The 26,655-nt window shown below is 43.8% G+C and overlaps 1 protein-coding gene and 1 long non-coding RNA gene across 2 annotated transcripts in view; one reads left to right on the top strand and one right to left on the bottom strand.

Annotated features, from left to right (window-relative positions):
* Positions 1 to 23,260, bottom strand: part of clmpb (CXADR like membrane protein b) — a 66,666-nt gene extending 43,406 nt beyond the window's left edge. Inside the window, exon 1 of the mRNA XM_052078565.1 lies at positions 22,931 to 23,260. Within this exon, the coding sequence (XP_051934525.1) occupies positions 22,931 to 22,961 (31 nt within the window). The 5' untranslated portion in view covers positions 22,962 to 23,260. The remainder of the gene's footprint in view (positions 1 to 22,930) is intronic.
* Positions 1 to 26,655, top strand: part of LOC127609034 (uncharacterized) — a 137,681-nt gene that overhangs the window by 52,670 nt on the left and 58,356 nt on the right. The window lies entirely within an intron of this gene.

Genomic DNA, 26,655 nt, shown 5'->3' on the forward strand with positions numbered 1-26,655 from the left:
TGTGATTTGTATGACATTTACCCCATGATGGACACTTCTTGAGGTCATGAGTTCAATAGCAAGTTATATGCAAAACATATTTTAAAAGATACGGTAGGTGGCATCAGCTAACCTCGCAAGGCATACGTTAAATGCTTCAGTGAGCATTGCTGTAGCCTCATACTCATATTTGGACGCTTACCCCAGAGGAGCAGAGTACACAAGGCCTGATGAAAGAAAAACGAGTGAAAAAGATCAACAGAAATAACACGGACGACTGTTGGTGCGCTCAAAACCTGAAAGACTTCAGCTTAACATATGCATTGTAACTTCATTCATTCATTCATCTTCCTAACCGCTTGATCCTCACTAGGGTCGCGGGGGGTGCTGGAGCCTATCCCAGCTGTCTCCGGGCAGTAGGCGGGGGACACCCTGAATCGGTTGCCAGCCAATCGCAGGGCACACAGAAACAAACAACCATTCGCACTCACACTCACACCTCGGGACAATTTAGAGTGTTCAATCAGCCTGCCATGCATATTTTTTGGAATGTGGGAGGAAACCGGAGCACCCGGAGAAAACCCACGCAGGCCCGGGGAGAACATGCAAACTCCACACAGGGAGGCCGGAGCTGGAATCGAACCCGGTACCTCTGCACTGTGAAGCCGACGTGCTAACCACTTGACTACCGGGCCGCCCCGCATTGTAACTTGTTCTGTTAAATTACGGAGTTGGCCTGGTTTAACTCGCAGTTTTTCAGTGGTTTACTTATTTTTACTTTGTCAGTTTTCATTTGTCATTAAAGTTAGGCCCAATTTTCATAGACAGGCGCGCATGCGCTTCACGTAAAAACGGGCCGATTGTAATTTTCGTGCCGGGGGCATGTCCAATTTCCCGTGGTTGGGAATTTGCGGCTCGGTGGGCGTTACGGGGGACTGAGGGTCTTTTCTATGACACACTCTCGGGCGCAGCTGACAATTTGGTGACAGAACGTAGATGAGAGATTAGACCGGCAGAAACCTTGTCTGAGCTGTCACACAGGTAACCCAGACACAGGCAAACAGATTTTGCGCGGCATGTCTGTGGCCCGTCGAACACACGTCAGATATTGTGTATGGCCCAGTCTCCGTTGCTTTTTTTCGTTGTAAAAACGACGACCGGAATTGACGAAAAAAAATGCAGAGGAAACTCGTTTCTGTGATGTGCTCACCGTAGCGACTCCTTGGAGTGTGACTCAAATGGAAAAGCTAAGCAGATATTGTTGAGCTCCCAGCAAAGTGCCACCCAGTGGGTGAAAATCAAAGCTGGACGTAAGACCACGTCATGGCGTCATGTGGCTTTTCTTACCACAACGCCACCCTGGCTGACAAAATAAAAAAAAAAAAAGGAAGGCCAGCGAGTTATTGCTGCCCGCCATTTCTGAGGTTGGCCTCTCAATAAATAACAGAACACGCCTGGAGGTTTACAGACTCTCTGTCTCCTTTCTCTTCCTCGCAGAGAGGCGAGGATGAGGTACAGAGAGGCTGGAAGGCTCGTCGTCTTCAACGGCTCTCTTGGTGAGTCAAGAACACGCACAACAAAAATAATCTTATTATCGGGTCATGTCCGATCCTTAGGCTGAGCTGTCATTGCCAATTTGCATTTCTTGCCATTTTTACAAGACATGCTAACATTGCTGGGATGTTGTTATGGCGTGCTAATTAACTACAGAGGTGCCGACGCTGACACGTAAAAAGCTTTGCGTGGTCTAACGGGCCCTTCTGTGGCACAAGGCAACCCCGTTCTGACCCGTCTATGACCAGCATGACAGTGTGAGGATGCCAGGCTCAATCTGAGAGTAATAGGGGACGGGGGTGTGGGGGGGGGGTGTCTCTCTTGCTCGAATGGATCATCGCGCTCCAGCTCCCCGGATGAGGCGAGAAATAATTTGTGGGGACAGGCAGAGTCTCAAAGAAGACAGTGATTCAACCGGATGGCCGGCGTCCCAAACAGATCAAATTTAACTTGGTAGGAAGCATCGCGACTCCCTTTTTGAAAGAGATGAAAGGCCCACCAGAAGTCATCGCGTGGGCCCAATTCATTAGCTAATTGCATTGTTGAGAATTCAACACACAGTCAGTTCCTGCCTTCACTACCTGTGATCATTTGTAGCCGGCGGGATCAAAAGCCGCGCATACTGGTGAAGACGGAGCAAAAGAGGTCGGGCGGCTGTTAAACACGACAATTAACATAAACTCTAATAGGCCAGAAGGATATGCAGGGAGACGAGGATTAACATTTGAAACTTTGAAAGCCCTCTGTCATTAGTGTTCACTGCTTCTCGCTTTTACCGTGCTGGAGATGATACTCCTTCGGGCGAAAGCTAAGTATAGCGGAATGATGGATGGGTGGATCGACAAGGAGAACAATGCATCATCATCACAGTCATCTACAATCCACATAAAAACAATAAGGGTGCTGTCACCGAGCACCCCGTCGCATGCACTCTTTTTTACCTCCAGCAAGGTCAAAAGCATTTTTTTTTTTTTTGGTTTTGATTGCTGCTCGTTTGATTGGATGACTCCAAAACATTAACGTTTAGGTTGATGGCATGTCAAATCCTTTGCTGTGTTTCCTCAAATGGTATCCGTTCCTTGGCCAAAAACAAATAAATGCCTTCCTCAAATAATCCATTTTTCACCCTCACAAAACAAAAAACAAACAAAAACAAAACAAAAAACAACTTGCAGACAGACACTGGTTTTGAAATTAAAGAACTGCGTTCTCATCAGGGTTCAGCAGGTTGTTTTCTTACTGAAAACAACCAGATACTATGGGGAATTAATTATTACTGTTGCTTCTAAGGGAAGCAATGAAAAAACATATATATATATTCATACCCTTGGATAAAGTGCAGCAGTTTGTAGAGTTACATAACAGTTTGTGTTCTAATGGATATGAAAATGTTAGTGTTGACCATGGAGAGATCTCACAACAAGTTTAAACATACACACACACACACACGCGGTCTAATTCTGCACTACCCAAAATCATTACAAGGCTCACTAAATGTGATTGAGGGTCTCCAGGTGTTTTAATTGTGCAGCATGCTCATTTAGTGGGACTCACGGGGATATTTTGTAATCATTACCTTTAAAAAGTTAAAGTCCGCTGATGTTTCTTTGAATCTGCTGTCAATTTTTTTTTAATTATCCTGTAATGCATTCTCTGCCATTCCTCTGACAATTCTTTGTATGACTCTGAAATGAAGGACACACACACACACACACACACAAAACCACACAACCGGGCTAAAGTTGCTCACTTGACTTACATGACTGACATGACAAAAACAGAAGGTTGAATACATATGTGCATAAACTGTGATCTTTGCACAACAGAACTCAAACTGGAGAGATTTGACCCGCCTCGTTAGAGCTCATCACCACCGAATGACAAAGCACAATGCATCGCACGCACGCAACTGCGTGCATTGGCTCCAATCACTTTTGCATAAAATCTTCGGCGCATCTGTCCACGCTTGCTGCGGTCGTAAATAATCTATCCCACCGGAAGGAAGGGACCGGCTAATGAAGTCAACTGTAAGCCACTGCACTGCGTAACTCACTGAAGCCGGCTTGCGCAGGATTGCCGCTCACCGCTGTGCTCTGCGCGTCTCCTTGGCTTCTACCGCAGCGACGTAGATCTCTTCGTGAATCAGTCAGATCATGCTGCTTTTAAGCTCGCGTGCTCGCCTCTGCCTCAAGCTCAGTCTCCATGCGGCAGAGTTTGCCAACGCAGTCGTGAGAAGACTTGTGGTTGACTTGGAGGTAAAACGCGACGGACATATAATAGGAGCCTTTGCAGTGTAAGGTCCCGCCTTCTTAACGCATGCCCCACACTATCATCTTGATGTCTTTGTGCCATAACATGGTTCCCTAGTTTGGAAAGTGAGGTAAATCGGATTCACAAAACAAGTGGATTAACTTAATCACCCTTCGGCTTTGACAATGACCTTCGCTTCAGAGGCATCATAAGGATTAGTTAGAAGTGCAAGGACATATGCCATGCAGAAGGAAAAAGATTAGAGTTCTCCCGTGACAGTATGATTGAAATCTGCTATCCGCCATTCATTCCTTCATGGCAAAGGGCCACGATAAAAGAGTATCAAGAGATGCATCCTAATCGCAAATGGCTGTGATCTCCAAACGGGAGTATTTGTAAGTGAATACTGTCAACGGCGTATTCTCTGAAAAGAAATTGACTGCTAGATTACAGAAATCAACCCCAGCCTCACAGAAAAACAAAGGGGAGGAAGTTTGCATTGACATGAGTGCTCTTGATGCCGGGCTTCCTGACATATATTCTGCCTTTCTCTCATTTGCCGGCAGCAAATAGTGTAATATTTCTTATTGATCAGATGAACAGGAAGGAAGTTATTCTCGAGGCAGTATGAAAGACAACACTCGCAAGCCACTGCATGGCTGCGCGGCTCGATAGGGCATTACCCATGGACAAGGTTAGGCAAATTGATAATATGCGCTAGACTTTGGGTTGACTTCTGGGAAAGGGGAGGTCAGGTGGGATCACAAGGTCGCGGAGGGCAAATGGAGCCAAGAACTTGTACTCTTTGCCGTTTGACTCAGCATGACTTAGATTTGTTCTTGATTTTACTGCTTGGTGCTTTCTACCGCCATTATTACGGATTCGTCTTACTGTTCATTGTGTATGTTAAATTGCTCCATGTACAGCACTTTGTATGCAGCGATGGCTGTTTGAAAGTGCTCTATAAATACTGTTGACTTGACTTAAGATCGCAGATGGAACGGAAACAATGGCAATTGATCGCCACTGACTGAGCAGGATGATCAGTCAGTCAGTCACACACACGACAAGCGAGCATATCGTAGGAGAATTGACTTTCAGCACATGCAGACGATGTGCTGAAATGGGTTCGCTGTAGGACACGGCTGCCCGTCGCCGCCAGGATTCATGCCCTCTACAGAAGGAAAACGTTGCATTTGTGTGTGCACGGATGCAATGTATCAATACGCGTGCATTTGTGCAGATTTTAAGCCTGGGTTGATTCAAAACTGTTTTACCTGCAGATAGCAGTCGGGTGCAGATAGTGAATGCTGCAATCTCTGAAATGCACACATTGCTTTGCATATTCTGCTGCCTGATACAGCCTTTTTTCTGTTCTCTACGCTCCTTGTTCTATTCTTTTTGTATCACTGCTTCTGCCCTTATCCCTCAGGGACAAAAGTGTCACTTTCAGAGGAATGACATTGAAATATGGTGACTGCGGTTACACAACGGGAATGGTTACTTGAGCAATGTCTGCCTATGTGATGTGAGTCGCTAGGTATCTGTGATTGTGAAGTTTGAGCTCCTTATAAATTGCACTGTACCTAATCTGCTCAGCAAAGCATTGGCAAAGCAAGGCTTTAGTCATGTCTGCCTTTGTTGAGTCCAAGTCAAGTTTGAGTGAGAAAGGTCGCAGTCCAGGTCAAGTCCAAGTGACAAAGTCCAAGTGAAGTCCGAGTCCTCAAGGTTTGCGTCCCAGTACATGTGAAGTCAAGATTAAGTCTTAAAATAGAAAAATACTTTTTTTCACGGCTGCAAAATTTGAGAAATTTGATCAGGCTCAACACTCTTCTTGGATGTGACAGACCCCTCAGCTTGATATGTCCACATAGTGTGCAACACAACTCGATTGATCATCTAACTGTAAAATTTACCTCAAGTGCTGCCTCTCAAAAAACAAAATAAGGGCAAAGGCTACGCTGGTATTTGTGAAGGAAGCAGAAACAAATCAACATTTGCAATTTCCTCACTGTCGACTGCACTTCCTCCTCTCATTCATTTCCATTGCTACTCTATGATTGAATGTTTATTCCAACGCTTTTTCCACTTGGCCATGGGACCTTTTACTTCTGGCTGAATGCAATCCTGTACAGCCATAGCTGGAGTATGTGTTGAAAACCTGGCTAACACACACACACACACACACCCGATTGATTCACCGCAGAAGCAGGGGCTCAACGGCAATGGGTAAGCGTTCTTGAGACAGCCATGTAAACAGATTGATTCGAAAACTACTGCACGATGCTAACTCGCCGTGTATCTTACCAACAATGTAGGGATACAAAATTGGCAGCCACAAGATGCTCAAAAAGTGATCCTATCTGTATCTTTGTCTGAAACGGCTGCTTCTCTGCGTCGGTGCAAGGTCATCCAGCAAGGAGAGGGGGGCGGGGGGGGGGGGGTTGCTGGGAGGCAATGACGGGGGCTGGAGAAGGTAAGAGAAGGTGAAAGACCACCTGAAGCAGCGTTACTAAATGATGATGATTGAACAAGGACTCGAGAGTAAAGCTTTGGACGCGATTAGTAATCTGTCCCCATGGAGACGGCGTGTAAAGATGATGGTGAGGATTGTTTCTGAAGGCAGCTTGTGGGTGTGGGTTCACCTTTTTTTTTTTGTCCAAAATGAGCCCAATTGTCACCGTGACAGAGCTGTTCCGAGGGTGCTGCGGGACGCTGGGGTCGATGATGGATGAGTCGCCACACAGTCTCTGCTAACTCATCATTGTATAAACACACAATGGGAGCCACGCACCCTATCGCTGAGGTATGCAGCGGGACCTCGGAAGTTGAACCCTTCCGGGGTGGGGGATGGTCAACCAAATCTTTTCCAAGTGCAACGTAACATTCATTGAAACATTCTTATCTCTCACGCCAGGGTATTAAACATGACCAGCTGCTCAGAGTAAAACGTAAAACCACAGTCTAACTGCATACACGATTAGACAGAGTACTGTATAATCCAAAAAGTACAGAGTACTGAATCATTAAAAAAACTGTATAATGTAATGATGATGATGTAATGATAATTGCAAAATGAAAAACTATGAAACACTCAACCTCATTTTTGATAAGAAGGCAAACGTCGAGTGTGATGGAATGACACGGTGGTGTGAACCGGCTTCATTACGACTGCAGCCCATGCTAATGTCACAAGATCAATAGCAGAACCACTCTCTCCTCTTATTTCTGCAACCCAAAAGCATGAGAGTGCTTCCGCCTAGCCTGCAGCGCTTATTCTTTCTATGACAGAGCAGCAGACTCTGGAAAAAAAAAGCCCCTCGGGTCATCACACTGCTCACACTAATCGACAACTTTCCCCGCCAACCAGCACACCATTGATCATAACACCAGTCGTGAGAATTAGCAGGACTATCGGCAATGACATCACCAGACGATAACACGTAAAAACATGCTCCCAACAATTATTTTTGAACGGTTCATTTCCACACTTGAGTGAAGTAATATGGCTCCTTTTCATTTCAAACAATGATTTTGCACCTTCCATAAGCCGGAAGCTCTGACGCATCTGGGATCTGATTCCAACATATTTACAGTAACTGTAAAAGATTACAGATGTCCTCCTTTTGGGTGGAATCCGATTACTGTAATTCCATTACATCTCATCAAATACTCCTCTCGGAGGCTCGGTGGTCCAGTGGTTAGAGCGTCGAAATCACAGTGCAGAGGTACCGGGTTGAATTCCAGCTCCGACCTCCCTGTGTGGAGTTTGCATGTTCTCCCCGGGCCTGCGTGGGTTTTCTCCGGGGTACTCCGGTTTCCTCCCACATTCCAAAAACATGCATGGCAGGCTGACTGTCCCGAGGCGTGAGTTTGGATTGTTGTTCATCTGTGTGTGCCCTGTGACGGATGGCCATGGGTTCATGGTGTCCCCCGCCTATTGCCCGAAGACGGCTGGGATAGGCTCCAGCACCCCCCCCACGCGACCCTTGTGAGGATAAAGCGGATCAGAAAATGAATGGAAATACTCTTCGACAGTCCCTGCTGAGCACACCAAAAAGTTCACTCTTGACTTTCCTCATGCAGATACAGACCTACGTGGGCAGTGAAGGAGAAATACGGCCGGTCTCTGGTGAGCAAAGCACGTATAGCTGAGTGGCCATCCATCATGACCCCGAGGCGGAGGGTGTTACAGTCTAACACGCTCTGCCCACTCAGACCTCTCATCTCATCAGAGGGCGAGGGGATCGGGAAGGTGGAGGACAGTGAGAGGAAGGGTGAATTCCCTCTGGATAAGGGGGAGGGTGTCATGTAAAGTCTCCATTGGGAGAGGGGGGGGAAATGTCAGACCGGTGAGATTGATTAACTCCACTCTCGCACTTGTAGTTGTTTTTCCTGCAGCCCAATACACGGCTGTGCATTGCTATGATTACTTGTAGTCAAGCCAAGACTGGGAGTCACAATATTAGGATGAATGACCATGTAGGTGGGAAACATCATTCATACCTTTAAACATGTCCCCACTGATCAGATATGACGTGTAGAACAAATGAAACAAGTAAATAAGTGGCATGATTTGAGAGTTGGTCTTTCATAAGCAACTTGTCTATTCGGGCCTTTCAGGACTGTTTTTGTTTTAATATACACAAAAGGACTTTGCAAAAGATCTGCGATCCCTAGGCTCAAAGGTGCGGATCAAACCGTCGCCAATTCTTAGTGGATCGCAGTGAAGTCCGTAAGGGAGCCTCCACGCCGAATTGACTGGACTTTCCATCACTGGAGAGTTGGTGCGAAGTGGTAATGACCTTCGGGTCAGCAAAATCCCGCGGGACCGCGGGAACACAGGGCCCGGCGCACCATCGGTCCAACCTCGGGTGGCTGCAGACCCCCTGGACCACCACCGTCGGCTGCCGTGGACCCTGGCCACGGGGTCGAAGTGCGGGGGCGGGGTTGCGACCCGTCCCCCTCCCTCACGCTACATAGCCCCCAGGAAGGTGACACAAAAGGTCCTTCCCAAAACCCTTTCAAGAAATTAATCATTCATAAGTTAAATGTGACGGTGTCCATGGTTTACATATCAGTAAAATGGGAGTAAAGGTGAGAAGCACATGAAGACAAACGTTTGCCCCGTCATCTGTACATTATGTCTACTGTAAAATATGCCAGCAACATAACAAAAAGAGCATCTGCTGATCTGCACACTTTTGCAAATTCGCAAGCAACCTCCAAATTCACACGGCTTAAAGATTTTGAAATGTAGAATTTGTCCAAACTATTCAAAAAAACAAGCCTTAAAAGTGCCCAAAAACGACACAAAAGGCCTCACCAAATTTCACGAGCTTTCAATATAGCTCACTCAACATTGACCTTGACTCTCAGAATTGAAGAACTAACCTGTTCTGATTGTGATTTGACTTTGAAATGTAACTTAAGGTGGCATAGAATAGTAGCCCGCATGACTGACATGGCTGCACGGCATAATACGGAAGTCAAGTCAATCAAGGTAAACGTAACGTAGACTTCTGATGGAGGAATTAATCGAAGGAATCTTTACAGGCGTGTCATTCAATGAAATTTTACAGGAAAAAAAACAACAACATGTAATATGATAAGTCACGTCTCAGGTAGTTTTAGCCAGTGGGCTCAACTGCCAGTGCAGTTCTTTTTGCGACATGTACACTTTTTCCCGGCGTCCTTGCCACTGTGCATCTTTTGTGTCCTGTAACTGAAAACCGTCAGCTCTGTCATTCTGCCTCTTCAGAAACATCCACACAAAGAGCAAATGTAATCCCCTTGTATCGATCTGGTCATGTGGCAACCGGCAAAGTCGAATATTTTCAACTGGGCCGGGGGAAAAAAACCGCACGCAGGAATGATGAAACAGGTGTACAATGTGATGTCATTAATTGTGACGGCCGCATACTGTAGCTCAAGTTTCAGGAAGGCAATCATTGATTTTGGGCAAATCTGTCCAGACATCTCCTCATTCCGGTTCAGAACACCGTTCCTTAGCTAATGAGACTTCGCCGTCATTGCCGGTCGAGTGAGACGTTTCTTTTCATGCCCCGTGTCAGGAAACACTGTTGATACATTACCAGAGATGAACGCGGGTGGATGTGAAGGGGAGGAAAAAGTATGATGACTAAGCCTGAGCTTTAAGAAAGACAACGATGTCCCCTAATCCCTCCTGAGCAGTCATAAGCCTTCCGTTATCGCTCGTTAGAATTGTGCATCCCTTAAACACATTAAGGGGAGCCTCTTTTGTACATGGTGGTGGCTGCTTATTGGCTAAGAAGGAAATAACATGCATATTGATGTAATTTCATTGTCTAGCTTTTTGCAGCAAGTCTACTCAATCCCTGTTGATATCAGGAGAACATACACTAGTGACAGAAACAAAGGAGATCCTGTTCGTGGATGCTTTAACACCTCGTTTTTGTCAGTTTCGTCGTTTGACTTTGTTTAGTTGTTCTGTGAAAATTGGATCCTTGACATTTTGTTGGTTTTCTCGATGCAATTATTTCCTTGCCGTTTTCAAGCGCCTTTTGTTCATACATATATTTTTTCCTGGTTTGTTTGACTAGTGTTTTCTGTTAATACTTTGTTGGTGCGCTTTAGTTCTTGTTAATAAACATTTTTGTGTTACAAAGTTTTGTTTGGTGTCTACGTTTCCGGGATCTTATAAGATTATTTGGTTTGTTTGGAACCGTGACATGTGGGACTAGGATCACATCACTCTCAAGCTGCAGTGTACGCCGCCTTGATGGCTGGCCTTTAGCAGCCCTACATCCTCTCAGTCTGTCAACCAGCAAAAGCTCTTTTCGCAACATAAATAACTTATAACATAAAATAAACACCGTAAATACCCAGGTCAACAAGACACTTAAGCAAAGAAATGTATGTGCCTCGATTGTGGGAATGTAACCAAGTGCTGCATATACCGTATTTTCACAACTATAAGGCGCCATTAAAAGTCTTACATTTTCTCCAAAATGGACAGGACGCCTTATAATGCGGAGCGTCTAGTGTATGCACCGAGTTCCAAAGCCTAACTGAGAGCACCTCTGGCCGACGCTGTTTATGTAGAGAAAAGGCGGAGTGAGTGATGACAGGCATGCGGACGTCCGCCAATGAGTGAAGGGTGGGCGTGTAAGAGGACGCTAAAGGCACGCCCCTAGCAGATACCAATCGCGTGAGTAAATTGTAAAATGGCGAAATAAAGTACAACCGAACTCAGTTTTGCTTCTATTGCCTTTTTAAAAACGTTTTTTTAGCGTGCGTGCATGCATGCCTTATGTTTAAGCTGGCGTATGTTTTACCATGCCTGGCTGCGCCCAATAATAATACAGTGGGTTTTGTGTATGTGTTAAATACAGAAATAGCACAACTTTCTGAGACTGCGCCCAACAACACGGTGTGCCGACTGGTCGTGAAAATACGGTAGTATATTTCCATTTTGCAGCTTTCAGTTTACGGTATGTTGAATGGGCCATGCAGTTTACAGAAAGGCCCCCGGTGCGCTTGCTTAAATGATTCCAAATAATGCACACATTGTGCAGTTGTACGGTGCTGTGCAAAACCAAACCTCGAGTTCACGTGTTGAGGAAAATCCATTATGGGTTCCTTCCCTTCATCCATTTTCTGACACCGCTAATTCTGTTCAGGGTCGGGAGAGCTGCGAAACATCGCAGGTGAGCGTTTGTGCGTGGATCAGTTTGATTTTGTAACTTATTGATTTCATTTTTTCCCCATTCTGTTGGTCATGACCAAGTACACATGGTGCAAATGTATTCAAAGGCTACCGGTGATCCCCCAGCTGTCAAGACTGGGAAGAAGCGCAGCCGCAGCGCCACCATCACTGCAAAAAAGGGGATGGGAGGGGGGGCAAGTATTCTTGTTCTGTATTCTGACTGCGGCATGGTTAAGATGCTGAGACAGCAGATGACTTGCCTTGCTCTTTCAGCCATTCAATGAACCAAAGCAGGATAGACTTAATTGCCTCATTACCGAAAGGGGCCAGCAAGGAGTCGGCATCTTCCACACAGTTCAATGTCAACCGTGCACCTGAGAGGATGAGGTCAAATGCAAAACCAGCATGTGTTGTTCTTACATGTGGAAAAATGTGTGTTCGATGGCGGGTTACCATTTGTTCTACCGTATATCTTAATTTGTCTCAATTGCAGAATGCAACACCCAGCGTGCTCTTGTTATGAGGCGAACTCTCCAAACGGTCTATTTATAAGCTTCAATCCATCTAGAAGGCAGTGTCATCATGCCAACAAATTATTTTAAGAGCTTGATTGTGCAGACTGCTACAGTATTTCCTCCTACACTGCATATTTGGGATGCGGACAGTAAATCAAGCCAAACATGGACACTTTGGATTCCCCTGTGACAAACGATGTACGAAGGAAAAAAAATGATATCCACGCTCGGAGGGAAATGTAATGTCTTTTTTGTTTGAAGGTTTTGGGGGGGAGAAGGAAAATAAAGGAGTAGAGCACCGTGTCCAAAAACAGACCAGCGTTCCACTTCTTTTTAAGTGACTGTCAAAAACAAAAAAAGCTGTGAAAAGAAATGCCACTGCTTAAATCTTCAAAACAAACTGCGACTGGCATGTTGTATGTTGTCCTGAGCTCAAGAAAATTTCTATTCCTACTGAATCATGACTGACGTGTGCCACCCTGCACACGTAAAAAATATTGAGCCATTGTTTGAAGATCCAAAAATTGCTATTTCAAGGTGGCTGTGGAAATAAAACATTTGTAAAAATCACACCAACAAAAGTGTAAAGAGTCCCTGTGAGTGCTCAGAAACGACTGGTCCTTCTCGAGAAAAATTGATTCGGAATATTCGTAGTTGGTGTTTCCATAACGTGAATCCACAAAAGAGTAAATGGCCACTTCGATGAAAAAAAAAACGTCTTCCGCGTTTACAGACGACTGTTATCAGGAAACTGCTCTCATTTTCCTCAACTTGCTTTGACCTATGTTTTCATGCTCCAAAATGTGTTTTTAAATGAAAAAAATTCCACAGAAACACACATTTAATGAATTTTTGTTAAAAAAAAAAAAACTTTTGTGAAAATGCTCTCTTTATGTAGACAGATTGATTAAAGATCAAATGAACCTAAAACGGTCACATTTAATTGCTGCACACACACACACACACACCCCCTCATACTTGAGAAAATGAGACTTTTCTCAGTCCAAGGGTCATGTAAGATATCATGTGCAGAATCCCTCGGGTATGTATTTAAGGCTGCGGACTTTACAGTCATTACCACGAGGCTACATTTTAAAAAAAAATGCACAGCTACACATCTGCACGGGCAATATAGCGTGAAGACTCCATTGCATCAACCAGTCATGCCTAACGAGTTGGAAAATCCAAAGGTGTTGGCGCCATCTGTTCCGAAGCACTTTGCTGGAAAGTGGGGGAAATGATACAGTGTATGACCAGACTCTGAGCTCCCAAATAAATTACTTTTATCTCGCACGCAAACACACTCCTCATTCTCGACCTCTTAGCTGACAGAAGAGCACTGAACTCCTGACTATGTAACACCGGGTCGGGGTGTGTGTGGGGACGAGCACCACAATCAGCGATATAACAATCCGAATAATTGAGTCTTGTAATTAATCAATGACAGACAGTTTGTGGTGTGGTATAAGCGGCCAAATTGCTGCCATTGTGGTTAGATAATTGAACCATCCATCCATCAAACACTGTACCTTGCACTGCAAGAGATAAAGACCGTGCTACCACTTCACAGTTCCCTAATGTCAAATGTCAATGACGATGACCCCTTTTCGTTTTATGAATGATTTTGGAGCTGTTATTTAGAGATTTTCTTGATTTGAAAAAGTACAGTGCGTGACGCTAGACCTTCTTTTGGAATCGTAGGCTACTCGTGTCAAGTATGTTGATTGCAGAAACACTGAAGCGTTTCCACTACTTTTGGTTGATATGAATTGCACAATCCAGACTTATTTTACTGTACAGAACATATTCTTGCGATGACATTTTATTTACAAATCATCATAAATTGTTTTTCCTGCAAGGGAAATTCTTGGGACAGAAGACACAATCCTTCTTCATAATGGAAGTGCGTTATTTCGAGCCAAACCGATAGTCAAGTCGTGCTAGGATGTTTAATTCTTGCGTAGGTAACGGGGTTTATCTTCCGTCAAATGAATCAATGACTCCTTGACGCCCTCCGCTGCCTATCAGACACCATCAATCTTACGGTCCTTTCCTTTGCTGCTGCCAAAGATAAACGTCTGAAGGGCAGAAAGGTTTCTCCTGATGAATGCCATAAAATGCTTGAGGCAAGAGCGGCAAGCAAGGAAGGAAATGGAGTTCGACAGTGGAGCAAACAGGGTTCAAAATACCTAATGGAGTGTCCTGCTTGCTAGGCTAATAGACTGTTTCAAATTGAAAGGAACAGCAGGTGCCTAAACAGAGCGCCGTGGAACATTTCCTCCACTTCATTCAGCCACAAACCAATTGGAAAAGCACAAGGAGAGGAAAAAGACACGCCTGGGTTGCTATTGTTTGGTGCAGTCGTGGTTACTTGGACTGTTCCGCGATCAATCCCGGCCATTGACTCACATCCGAACAGTCAGAAAAGCCAATTCTTTCGTGTAGCTGTGCCGCAAATGGGTTGAGTGCAGTACGTGTGCGCGTAACATTTTAAAATTTATTCCGTCTACGTTTATCGTGCTTCAAGACTAATGGTTTGGACCCCCACCGCGGCCTCTGCCTGGGTATAAAGTACCATCTTTGGCCAATTTGTATCCCAGCAGCTTGCTTAAATATCCAAATACCCACATGGACATTCGGACATGATAATCAATGATCAGAGCGTGAATCAAACCTCCCCACTGGCTAGAGTCTGACAAGTGTGACTCATAACCAATTAAGATTGCTTAGTTGCCCCTAACAAATGATGAACTTTTAGCAGGCTGGTTACTGGTGTCAGGACACCCGACATGGTTTTAGGGCCTGTGAAATCAAATACTGTACTGTATTACTCTGGATCCCACTAAGCAAAGGGAAAATAGCCTATAATTTTCTCGGACATCTGTCAGTCACGGGCCTGAGAATCTTAATCACTTTTCTGTCCTTTACAGTACCTTTGGGAAATGGTACCAAGCAAACATGGAGTTCAGGCGCTTATGGGGATGTAAACATGGAAGGGATTGATTAGTAATTGTGCCTGCAAGCAACGGAGGAAAAATAGAAGGGGTGCTGTTAAGTCACTCGCAAGTAGTTTGCAATCGAAAGAACATTCATTCATCTTCCGAACCGCTTGATCCTCACTAGGGTCGCAGGGGGTGCTGGAGCCTATCCCAGCTGTCTAAGGGCAGTAGGCGGGGGACACCCTGAATCGGTTGCCAGCCAATCACAGGGCACACAGAGACGAACAACCATCCACGCTCACACTCACACCTAGGAACAATTTAGAGTGTTCAGTCAGCCTGCCACGCATGTTTTGGAATGTGGGAGGAAACCGGAGCACCCGGGGAGAACATGCAAACTCCACACAGGGAGGCCGGAGCTGGAATTGAACCCGGTACCTCTGCACTGTGAAGCCGACGTGGTAACCACTGGACTACCGGGCCGCCATCGAAAGAACACTGTGATGGTAAGTTACATCAGAGCTGCCGGTCTATCGAAATTCACTTCCACAACAATTTGTCTAAATTGACATATTGTTAACCTTCTGTCAAGAACTCACAGTGCAGAGCCTCAATGGTTGATTCCGGCTGCGGCCTTCCCGTGCGGAGTTTAGATGTTCTTCCAGTGCCCGTGTTGGGTAGTCTGGTTCCCTCTTCCACATTGCAAAAACATGCATGGCAGGTTAACGGAATACTCTAAATCAGGGGTGTCAGACGCACCTGATTCAAATGAACAGGTTCAACGTCAGGCTTGCGCAGAGCTTGCTGATGATCTGATCATTTGAATCAGGTGTGTTGCAACAGGGAGACTTGGAAAACACGCAGGACAGCGACCTTCCATGACCTGAGGTTGACACCCCTGCTCAAAATTGTCCCTAGGTGTGATTGTGAGTGCGAATGGTTGGTCGTCTACGTGTTACCTGCGAGTAGCTCGCAAACCAGTTCTGGGTGTCCCCTGCCTAATGCCCGAAGTGAATGTTGTTTACTGCAATGTCAATAACTGGGGGCAAAACCACGGCGGGATGAATCAGTACAAGACAATTTCCGCGCTCTGCTTCACAGACTGCATTGGCGTTCAACCGGCGTTTATTTGTGATTTGATCTTCGTATCGCTTTCATAAAACAATCAATAGACCTTGATTAATGTAGTAACAACACAACAATACATTTTTACTTTGAAACATGTTGAGTGCGCGGCATAACCTCATGGTTGACACGACAGGAATGCAATAACATGATTTTGTTTGTTTGTTTCATTGGTTTTATTTCTAATTGACGTTCGCTGAATGCACGAGTGGTGCTTTTTGTTGCCTAACCACAGGGAACTGTGCAAACACGGTGGAGGGCGAATTCTCCCGGAGACTTCGGCATCATCTCTCGATAAATTAGTTTGTGTAATAACAGCAGTTATTACTTCTTCAACAGCAACAACAACTTTTGCTACAAGTTGCGCTAGTGGTCGTGGTAGTAGTAATTTTACAGTCAGTCTGTGACAAGCATTGCCACGGGGTGGTGGCATGAAAAAATCTAAATTGCCCCTTTCCATTTTTTATGCTATCGAGCAGATGACCTCCCCCCTTTTTTTTTTATTTCAAGAAAAAAGAAAGCTGTATTTGCATTTGCTCCATTGACTTTCATGGCTATTCATTCCCTACTGCAAATAAATCAAAATGCCTCCCTTTGGAGGGACTGTCCGGGTCTATAAAGCTTATATGGAACCGGGGGCCTATATTTCTATATGGCTGTTAACGGGACATGTGCACTCAAATTTAACTTATTCGCCTCGGAACTTGCAATGGCGAATGAAACCAAATTATGAACGTGTGTATGCGGTGTCTGATTCTACCAAAAGCTGTAATTAACAAAACATTGCATGATGAAGTGAAACTTGAACGTGACGACATGACAAGTTGCTGTCGAGTAAAAAATGTATTTGTCTTTACTAGACTTATCTGCTAGATTGACTTTTATGTTGTCAATGATGGGAAATTCTTGGTCTGGATTAGATTTTGGTGTTCAATGAAGCCTCTCCATATTCATATCTATCTATCTATCTATCTATGTATCTACATATATATCTATATCTATATCTATATCTATATCTATATCTATATCTATATCTATATAGATATAGATATAGATATATATGTAGGGCGGCCCGGTAGTCCAGTGGTTAGCACGTCGGCTTCACAGTGCAGAGGTACCGGGTTCGATTCCAGCTCCGGCCTCCCTGTGTGGAGTTTGCATGTTCTCCCCGGGCAATTGCGTGGGTTTTCTCCGGGTGCTCCGGTTTCCTCCCACATTCCAAAAATGTGCATGGCAGGCTGATTGAACACTCTAAATTGTCCCTAGGTGTGAGTGTGAGTGCAAATGGTTGTTTGTCTCTGTGTGCCCTGCGATTAGCTGGCAACCGATTCAGGGTGTCCCCCGCCTACTGCCCTGAGACAGCTGGGATGGGCTCCAGCACCCCCCGCGACCCTAGTGAGGATCAAGCGGTACGGAAGATGAGATGAGATGAGATATATATGTATATATCTATATATCTATATATGTAGATATATAGATAATGTTTTAACGAGCTTTCCTGAATTGTTGTTGTACAGCATAAGAGCATTCTAGTGAGTTGACGTCATGTGTGGCCTCCCCACATGCGGCTCGTTTGATGTGAATGCAAGTCTCTCCAGAACATCTGTCAAAGATTAGCAGTGAAGTGAAATAGGCAGTTCTTCCCGTTCTTACGTTTCAGAGTAATCTGGCAGTCATTTTCCGAGTGAAGTATGAAAAAGCCTGGCAAGTTTATCAGTCAGACACATAACAGTAAAGCAGCTCTGTTAATGCATGTTTTCTTGTGTTTTACACAGTGAGTGGCAACAGGCCAACATGAATGAGGAATTGGAATAACTTTGAGAGAGGGGTGGGGATGGTGGTGATGGGGGGGCGGTGGGGTGTCACCAGTAAAAAGAAATGGTTGGAAAATGTCCAAAACAAGCCTGTATGCAGAGACGACAAACTCACTATACACTCACGCTACTGTCGTGACCTTTCATCTCTCATCCCGCGTCTACGGCTGCTCTCAAAAAAATAAACGTGGCGTGACTTTCAGCTTGCTCAAATAAAAACACTAACTGAACAAGAGTTACATTTCTACTTACAAGGATTCTAATCATGGCAGTCGGCTTGCAACTATAGAATAAAGATGACAGACCTTTGGACTAAAAGCACCACCATCACTGAAACATTTAAAAAGGCCTTTGGTTGAGAAAAAAAGGGGCATAAAGCCTTGCAACTATCCATCCATCCATCCATCCATTTTCTGGACCGCTTAATCCTCACTAGGGTCGCGGGGGGTGCTGGAGCCTATCCCAGCCGTCTTCGGGCAGTAGGCGGGGGACACACTGGATCAGTTGCCAGCCAATCGCAGGGCACACAGAGACAAACAACCATTCGCACTCACGCTCACACCTAGGGACAATTTAGAGCGTCCAATCAGCCTACCATGCATGTTTTTGGAATGTGGGAGGAAACCGGAGCACCCGGAGAAAACCCACGCAGGCCGGGGGATAACATGCAAACTCCACACAGGGAGGTCGGAGCTGGAATCGAACCCGGTACCTCTGCACTGTGAATCCGACGTGCTAACCACTGAACTACCGGGCCGCCCTGCCTTGCAACTAGTAGGTGCAATTTGTAATCACTGCTGTTGCCTGGTTCCTCCTATTGCACTGCAGGCTTGGGATGATTTGCATTGTCCATTCATCGCATGTGTGTGTATGCGTGTGTGTGAGAGAGATTTGCCTCTGCATCATCAAGTGCAAATTAATTGCACCTGTCAATTAAAGTGAGAGTGGAAGCCATTTGAGGGTTTACGCAACTGCAACCCGATACGAAGGTTCATTCCATTTCCATTTAACTCGCCACCTGACTGAGAAATTCTTTAAATATCTTACAGTGCCAGTCCCCTGGAACCTATCTGGCAAATTCCACACCTCGTGGCAATTTTTCAAAGCATATTCAGCACATAACGAGCATGGCAGTGACCGACTTGAAATGATCAACACGATATCAAAACATACCCCTAATGCTTGGTATCTAGCTGCGGTATTGGGGAAATGTCAGATGTCGGTGTGTGTGTGTGTGTGTGTGTGATTCAGACGCAAACACATCAAGAAGTCACTTCATAACCTCTGGCTCAGGAGGCTTCTGTCATCTTCCCATTTCTGATATATCCTCGGCCTGGCCCTGCAGACATGCTAAATATAGAATGGGGACAAAATTTGCTGTTTGTAGTCACTGCTCTGCTCATCTCCATTGAACACAAGCTGTGTGCCTTGACACCGCCATCTTCTCCAAGTGTCATGCAAGAACTTCCCAGGCCAGTATTCTACCACCAGACCACAGCCCCGTGTTTGCAGGCGCTGGATCTCCTTAAAACAGGCATGTCCAAAGTCCGGCCCGGGGGCCAAATCCGGCCCGCGGTCGAATTTCATCCGGCCCTCGGCCCCTGTCATAAAATCAGTGCCGTCTGGCCCGCAGGTTGGGCGCAATGGAACACGTGTTGCATTGACTGAGGTCTCGTAGCATTCACTAAATGAGTAATAGCATTTAGACACTAGAGGGCATCACTCACGAGTTAACAAGACATCACTCCGTGTTTATATTGACTGATATGTCATATTTCAAATGATCCTTGCAGTTGTGGATATGTGTATTGCTTGTTCATTTCCCCGTTATTCGAGTCAAAGGTTTTGTGACTATTGAAAAGTCATGGTGATACAATTTATGTTTCAAATCAATCAATTTGCACTCAGGAGACTTCTGTTTAAGAAAAAGTCAAGTGAATAAGCAGTTGCATGTGATATACCTGTTTCAAATGAACCAAAAGAAATTCTTAAGATTGTTGAAATTAAAATAAAAATGGAAATGTTAAACAGACTGGCTCACTAAAATTTGTTGAACAATATTGTTGTCCAATGTAAAGAATGTCAGCCAAGGTCGACCCCCCGACATTTTACCACATAAAATCTGGCCCCCGTTGGCAAAAAGTTTGGACACCCCTGCCTTAAAAGATTGACACACGCATCTCATTCTTGGGAATTATATTCGTGCCAAGTTTTTTATGATGTCTTGGAGAGTCGTACCCTCATTCCCAATCAATCGCTGGAGGACAGATGGCCACTCCATTGTCGGTCCACTTTACCTGTGTGAGTCAAGCCTTCCAGCGGGTAGAGTTACTTGCTTTGACCTTGTTTCTCATTTTTCATTCGCCAAAATACAAACGGGAATTATGGAGCCCGCTGTGGCAATTAATTGCAAGTGATTATCTATAATGGCACCAGTGGAAATTACATCGGCAACGGATATGAACTTCAGGAAATTCGGCTACTTGTAAGGCGAAAGCCAAATAGAAAAGGAAAGAGACGTGATTAATGAAAATTGGAAAATTGATTGTTTTACAATCACACTTCCTCTCCTTGCGCGGCCTCTTAGTTAATCTTTAAATGCCTTTAAGCTGGTAGTGGGACCATTTTTTTTTAAGTCGCAGCAAAAACAGCTAGCCTTTATATCGTTTGATAGATCATTTCAGTCAGGAAAAACGATATTTTGGCTGACATTATTAAATGCAATAGACATAAAGTAGGGTGAAACTTTATTGTACGTTGTCGGCTTGTAAAATTTAGGAGTGGAAGGGCCTGCCTGGGAAAAAAGAAGATAAAAATAGGAGACAAAAGTTGTCGCGGGTTGTGACACTAAACTGGTGTGTTGACAGGACTTAAAAAATGCGTTGCTTGTAATATCCCCACCAGTTTTAGTTTATGTTCATAATGTTTCAAGTTTATTATGGTGACAATTCTGTCTTAAGTCTTGTAAATTATTCTAAAAATAGAATATAATAATAATAATTACAAGACTTTGTCATTTGAATTGCTTTTGTGCGATGTATTGTTTTTGTGGTTTTTCGATTTGTATTTGCAATGACCTTTTTTTTTGTTTCGTTATTTCTTTTTGTGATTTTTTGATTTGTTGTTGTGCTAAAGTGTCCCACAGCAGACGTTTTGATGCATTGTCGCATCGAACGCCAAATGCATTGTGCAAACTGTCCATTGTGATTTGATATTGTTTTAAAAAATTGTTATCGCATGTAATGTTATGTCACACGCAAAGTATTACAATATCGATACATGGTCTTGAAAGAAAATGGTAAAAACGCCAATTGTGATTCTCAGGGATGAAAAAAAAATGTCCAAAAAAATGGTGTTATGTTACGACTATATAGTTTAACCTCTAATTGTGACTTTGGAAATGACTGTTATATTTGTTTATTCTATTTTCTTGCACATTGTTATTTAAGAATAGTGCACAGTGTTGTAAACATTCGATGGCAGGCATCCTCAGGGAATGCTCAGTTTTCTTCTTACCGTTATGTTGATCATTGTTAAGTCGAGCTAAAATCCCCTAATAGCCAAAACACACCAGGCGTGATGAGGTAAACCAAAAAATGTGCTCGTATGCAAAGACGACAGCAGAGTCAGCTGCTGCAGTTAATGTGCAGTCTTAGCAACCAGCTCCACTGGACATTTGGGAGCACCGTGTCATGGGAATTTGACATCTAAAAGTGCAAAAATGTTCCTACACCTCAGCATATCACCAAGTGTGCATTTCTATTCCCTTCAATATTAGCTCCTCTTTATCTCTTCAAATCTCAAAAGTGATTTGGGAACACACCCAGATTGCGTCCATTGCGAGTAACTGAGCACAATACATTTGCAGTATATCCATAATTATACATAATTAACAACATCAATTTAAAAACAAAATCCCCATGGAGCACAAACAAAGCATTCTCTGTACACCTAAACAAAAGATATGAAATGTTAAACACAACGCCCGCAGTCTATTGACTCCTCTCCAAACTGCAGGTGTCCCAACACTTCAACAAGAGTTTTGGAGTCTGACCAGACAAAACAAGCCTGCAGAGCTTCGGCGGTCTAACAGAAAGCACTCAGGGGATTCCAAACTTTTGCATGAGCAAAGAAACCCCGGCTTGTTTATACACTTCTTACTGCATACTTCTAGGTTTAAATCACACCAATTCCCAAATTGGGTCTTTCTTCTCATTTGACTGCAGGTGATGAAAGAGAAGCAGGAGGAGGTAGGAGACATCTTACTGGAAGTCAGTTTTTGTACACCATGTCTCACTGGGCTTACATTAAGTCCCAGCCAGAGGAGTCATAGTGGAATTAAAGAGTCCTTAATTGAGTTCGGAGCCTGCTGGATATGCGTCTTCTTGGTGCATTACTACAATCAGGAGTAGTGTCCATGAACACTGTGTTGGTATTTAAAAAAAAATATAAAAAATGCAGCTACAGTGCCGCGAGAATGAACAAAGAGACTGGAATTTGCCGAATGCTTTTTGTGATTATTATCATGAAGTATATCCCCAAACTGTTAGTGGCATAAAACAGTCCCTATCTCAATAAATGTTTGATTTTTTTTTCTGTCTGGGGAAAAATGGGGGTTCAAACTACATCAAATGGCACGCCTGTATGCCCAAAATACGCAAGCCTAATTAACCTTTAGCGAATAAAAATCCAATGTCATTTCAACAAAATCAAATTGACAAAAGACTAGTCCAGCTAACTTTTTAAGGTTCTCCACTAATTGCGTTCCCGTCACTCAAACAGACGTACTGTATATGTACTTGCTCTGGACGAAGAGGGGTCGACGAACAAAAGAAAAGAATTATTTATATTTTCGGTGACATCATTTGGCTGGTGCCAGATGTGTTTGTGAAGGACTCTTTTAGGATACAGAAAGAAATGATTGGCATCATCTCACGTCATGCACGAGGAGAATGTTCCCCCCGTTGCCTTTGTCTTGTTAATTGCCCGTGTATTTTGTTTTTAAAAACACACGCACACACACACACGCACGCACGCACACACTAGGAAGGTGAAGCGACTTACCCAGAAAAAAATAGCGAAACGTTGCAGACATCGCGGCTGGAAATCCCAAAACAAAAGGGAGGTGGAAACAATGCGCTGAGGACGCCGCGCCTCATTCACGCGCGAATGACGATTGAGACGAGAGCGAATGTCAGTAAAAAAGCACCAAAACGTTGACACGGGGAGATCATCGTTCTCGTGGCAAAAACACACACTTGGCCTCGGATCAAAGTTCCTCCCTCCCTCTCTCTCTCTATCTACGGCAACCAGAAAGCTGCTGTGGCGTGGGACGTGTCGTGTGCGGGGTCTACTCGGTCTCCTCCTCACACGAGGCTCTCCTCCTTTGGGCTCCTCCGCTGCACAAAATACCAGCGAGGAGGAGGAGGAGGCGGAGGAGGAGGAGGGCGAAAAGGTGGATGATGCTGCTGAAGGATGGAGACCTCTAGAGTCTGAACTTCTCTTACACAGCATCGTGCACAACAATGGATTTCCCGCTTGACTGTTTTTCGGCTTGAAATATAATTCGCTGTAGTGGCTTTGCAATTCAAATCGAAGTTAGTCGCGGTTTTTGCAGATAATAACCCTCAGTACCAATTGACAATGTCAGATGGCAATTGCAACAATATGCTGATTATTTGAGCCGATTGTGGCGGTGGAAAATAATTATACTATAGTCCGGTCGTGCCCATTAGGTAGATCCTGATCTACCGGTAGATCTAAGAGAGGTACCAAGTAGAACCGAGGAGTGTCGAGAAGAAAAAAAACAAACAACCATTTGTGTGTCTTTGTACATGTTAGTAATATATATTTTTGTGTTAATATACACTGCACACTAATCAGTCTCATTTTCACTAAAAAAATATTTAAAAAATAAAATAAAGCAGGAAAATCTTAAATTTGTGTGTGTGTGTGTGCATGCGCGCGCCGGTAAGGGTAGATCCCGTGAGGTTAGTTGATCAAAAAGTAGATCTTCGATCCAAAAAGTTTGGGCACCCCTGCTATAGTCATTCCAATTAAGTTGGGGCATTGTGAAAAATGGAACTTCAAAACAATACCTCCCATCCATTTCCATTTTCTAATCCCTCACGAGGTGCCGCGTCGGGGTGCTCGAGCCTAGGTGGGGATTCCTCAAAAATTGAAATATGACTTTGGCATTTATTCTTCGTAACTGACAATATGCATACTAAATTGTCAAGTCAAGTCAAGAGTATTTATAGAGCACTTTCAAAACAGCCATCGCTGCATACAAAGTGCTGTACATGCATCGATTTAACATAGCACAATAAACAGTAAGACAAATCGGTAATAAAGGCGGTAGAAAGCACCAGACAGTAAAATCAAGAACAACTCTAAGTCATGCTGAGTCCAACGCCAAACAATACAATTATAAGAATAACAAATTGCTTGTTAATAAATAAATAATATATATGCATATAGTATATGTATTTTTGTGGGGGGTGGGGGGTTGTTTAACTTTTTCAGTCATGTAAATCAGAGAAGATCAATCATGAAATGCTGCATGTTCTAATTTCAAAACGCTCTAAATATTCTCCAGGGCTATTTATAGTTTTCAGGCAGCAATGACGCATTTTTGTGATTAAAGACATTTGAATACATCCGCTAGAAAACTGGTTGCGTGGTTCATTTTATTTATAATGGGGATTATGTGATCTGACATTTGCCCTGCAAAAAAAAAAAAAAAAAAAAAAAGTACACATTTATGTGTCCGACACTACCTCCATCAACTCTTGGTTCAAGATTTTAACGAGATGAAAAAAAAAGGGGTCTAATGAAAATAGTCTCATCCAAGTAGAGAAAGTTTTTCTACTCTGAGACTTGAAAGAAATGAATCCTCCTCTACAGTTTCCCAACAATCGACAGAAATGACAAAAGGCTTCTCACTCCCCGGTGGCCTCTCCTCCGTTTCCCTCTCTCTCTCTCTTTCTCTCCCCCCCCCCCCCCCCCTCAAGAGTTGCTCGTCAGCCTCAGCACCAGCCTTCCTCCATTCCTTCCGCTCTTTCCGTTCCAATAACTAGATAGCTTGAAACAAGGTCTCGCGTGCACTCACTCACAAAGCACAGAGAGCAACATGCACACAGACATCACTTGATGGGAGACAGAGCGACAAATACGCAACATAATTTAAGGTGCAAGAGGAAGATAAGATGCAGCAAAGTGGTGTCTTCGGTCCTGTGGACGACTGACGGCACACTCCACGGTGTTTTTTTTTTCCTTCTCCTTGTTTTATTTTTTCTGTGGATTTAAAAAAGTCATATCAGAAAATCCGTATCAAAGCGTCGTAAAGCAACACCGCTACTTGAGAAGTAATGTCAAAAAGATGATGGATGGCTCCTTTTAAGACATTTTTCCTTATGAAAGTTCTGACAAAAAAAAAACCAACAACAACAAAAGCAAATGAAAATTGGATTTTCAGTGTTTCCCGAAAAGCAGCAGACTCTCATGACATGGCTGCTCAGTACAACATGAAGAAAGTAAAGATAATTAATAATAGAGGAAGAATGAATATATGGGTGTCCCTTAAGTCTCCATACAGAGGAGAAATAATATATTCCATGCATGCTTTTTTTTTTCTCTTTATTGTCTAAAATATTTGGTCAAGATTTCATCAGGGAAAAGTTCGGATTAGATTAGGTTAGAAAGGACAAGGCTAGACAAAGTCTTGCCAATGAAACTGCACACGTTGCATCATGACCGCTCTTTTAAAAGATGACGCCGCTTTTGTGAAAACCGATGGCAGGTGGAGACAAAATATGACACCAGCCCATTGTTGATTGTAGATCATTGTCGTTGAGCTGCATATATCACTTGCGGTCCAGTTGGTGCCATGAGAGGCAACCTGTCTATATTTGGTGGCTTGGCCTTAGTGTATGCTATAGCACCCCAATGCAGATGGCAACACAGATGGCTGATATTTATACCGCAGGGCTCTCAAAAGTCACCGGTGTGAAAACCGCTCTTTCTCCTAACACAACACGATCATCCCCCCCCATTTATTTCTATCTGCACTGATAATATATCTTCATTTTTATGACATTAAAAATGAGGCATGGTTTCATGGTTACATTAAAAATATATATATATATACAGTATATTTACTGAGGTAAATACTGACTGAGCTTTCTGAGGTTTCGATTTGAATTTGAATCCGCAACCTCACATAATGACTAAACTTCACTGGCTACAGTTAAGACAATTTTCTTCAGCATCATTTTCCTCCTTGCTTGTAAGATGGAATCAAACTGCCCTAAGGTCGGCAAAACCTTAACATGATGATATGTGATGAAAAAAAAAAAAAGAAGAGCGATTGCAGAGAGACGAAACGACACTGTCTGGTCGAATTTCTTTGAGATTATCTACTTTTGGTTTGACAAGGTGCACACAGTATGTTATTTTCCGATCATTTATTTAATGTCCTTTCACAATTTCACAACGGCCACCCCACCCCTACATGACAAAAGCCAATGTTTAGGCCTTGCTCATGTTTACTTACAGTTTACCATGACGTTTATTTCTTCATTTTTTGGAATCATTTACCCTGACTAGGGTTGCGGTCGTCCTGGAGCCTATCCCATATCAGAGGCAGGATACATCCTGAATTGGTAGACAGCCAACTGCAGGGCAAAAATAGACAAACAACCATTCACATTCACGCCACTTTAGAGTCTCTGATTAACATTTCTTTGGAATCAGAGTACCCGGTGTAACCCCATTCCTGCTTTGTGACG

Source organism: Hippocampus zosterae, chromosome 10, assembly GCF_025434085.1.
Source record: "Hippocampus zosterae strain Florida chromosome 10, ASM2543408v3, whole genome shotgun sequence".
Lineage (NCBI taxonomy): Eukaryota > Metazoa > Chordata > Actinopteri > Syngnathiformes > Syngnathidae > Hippocampus > Hippocampus zosterae.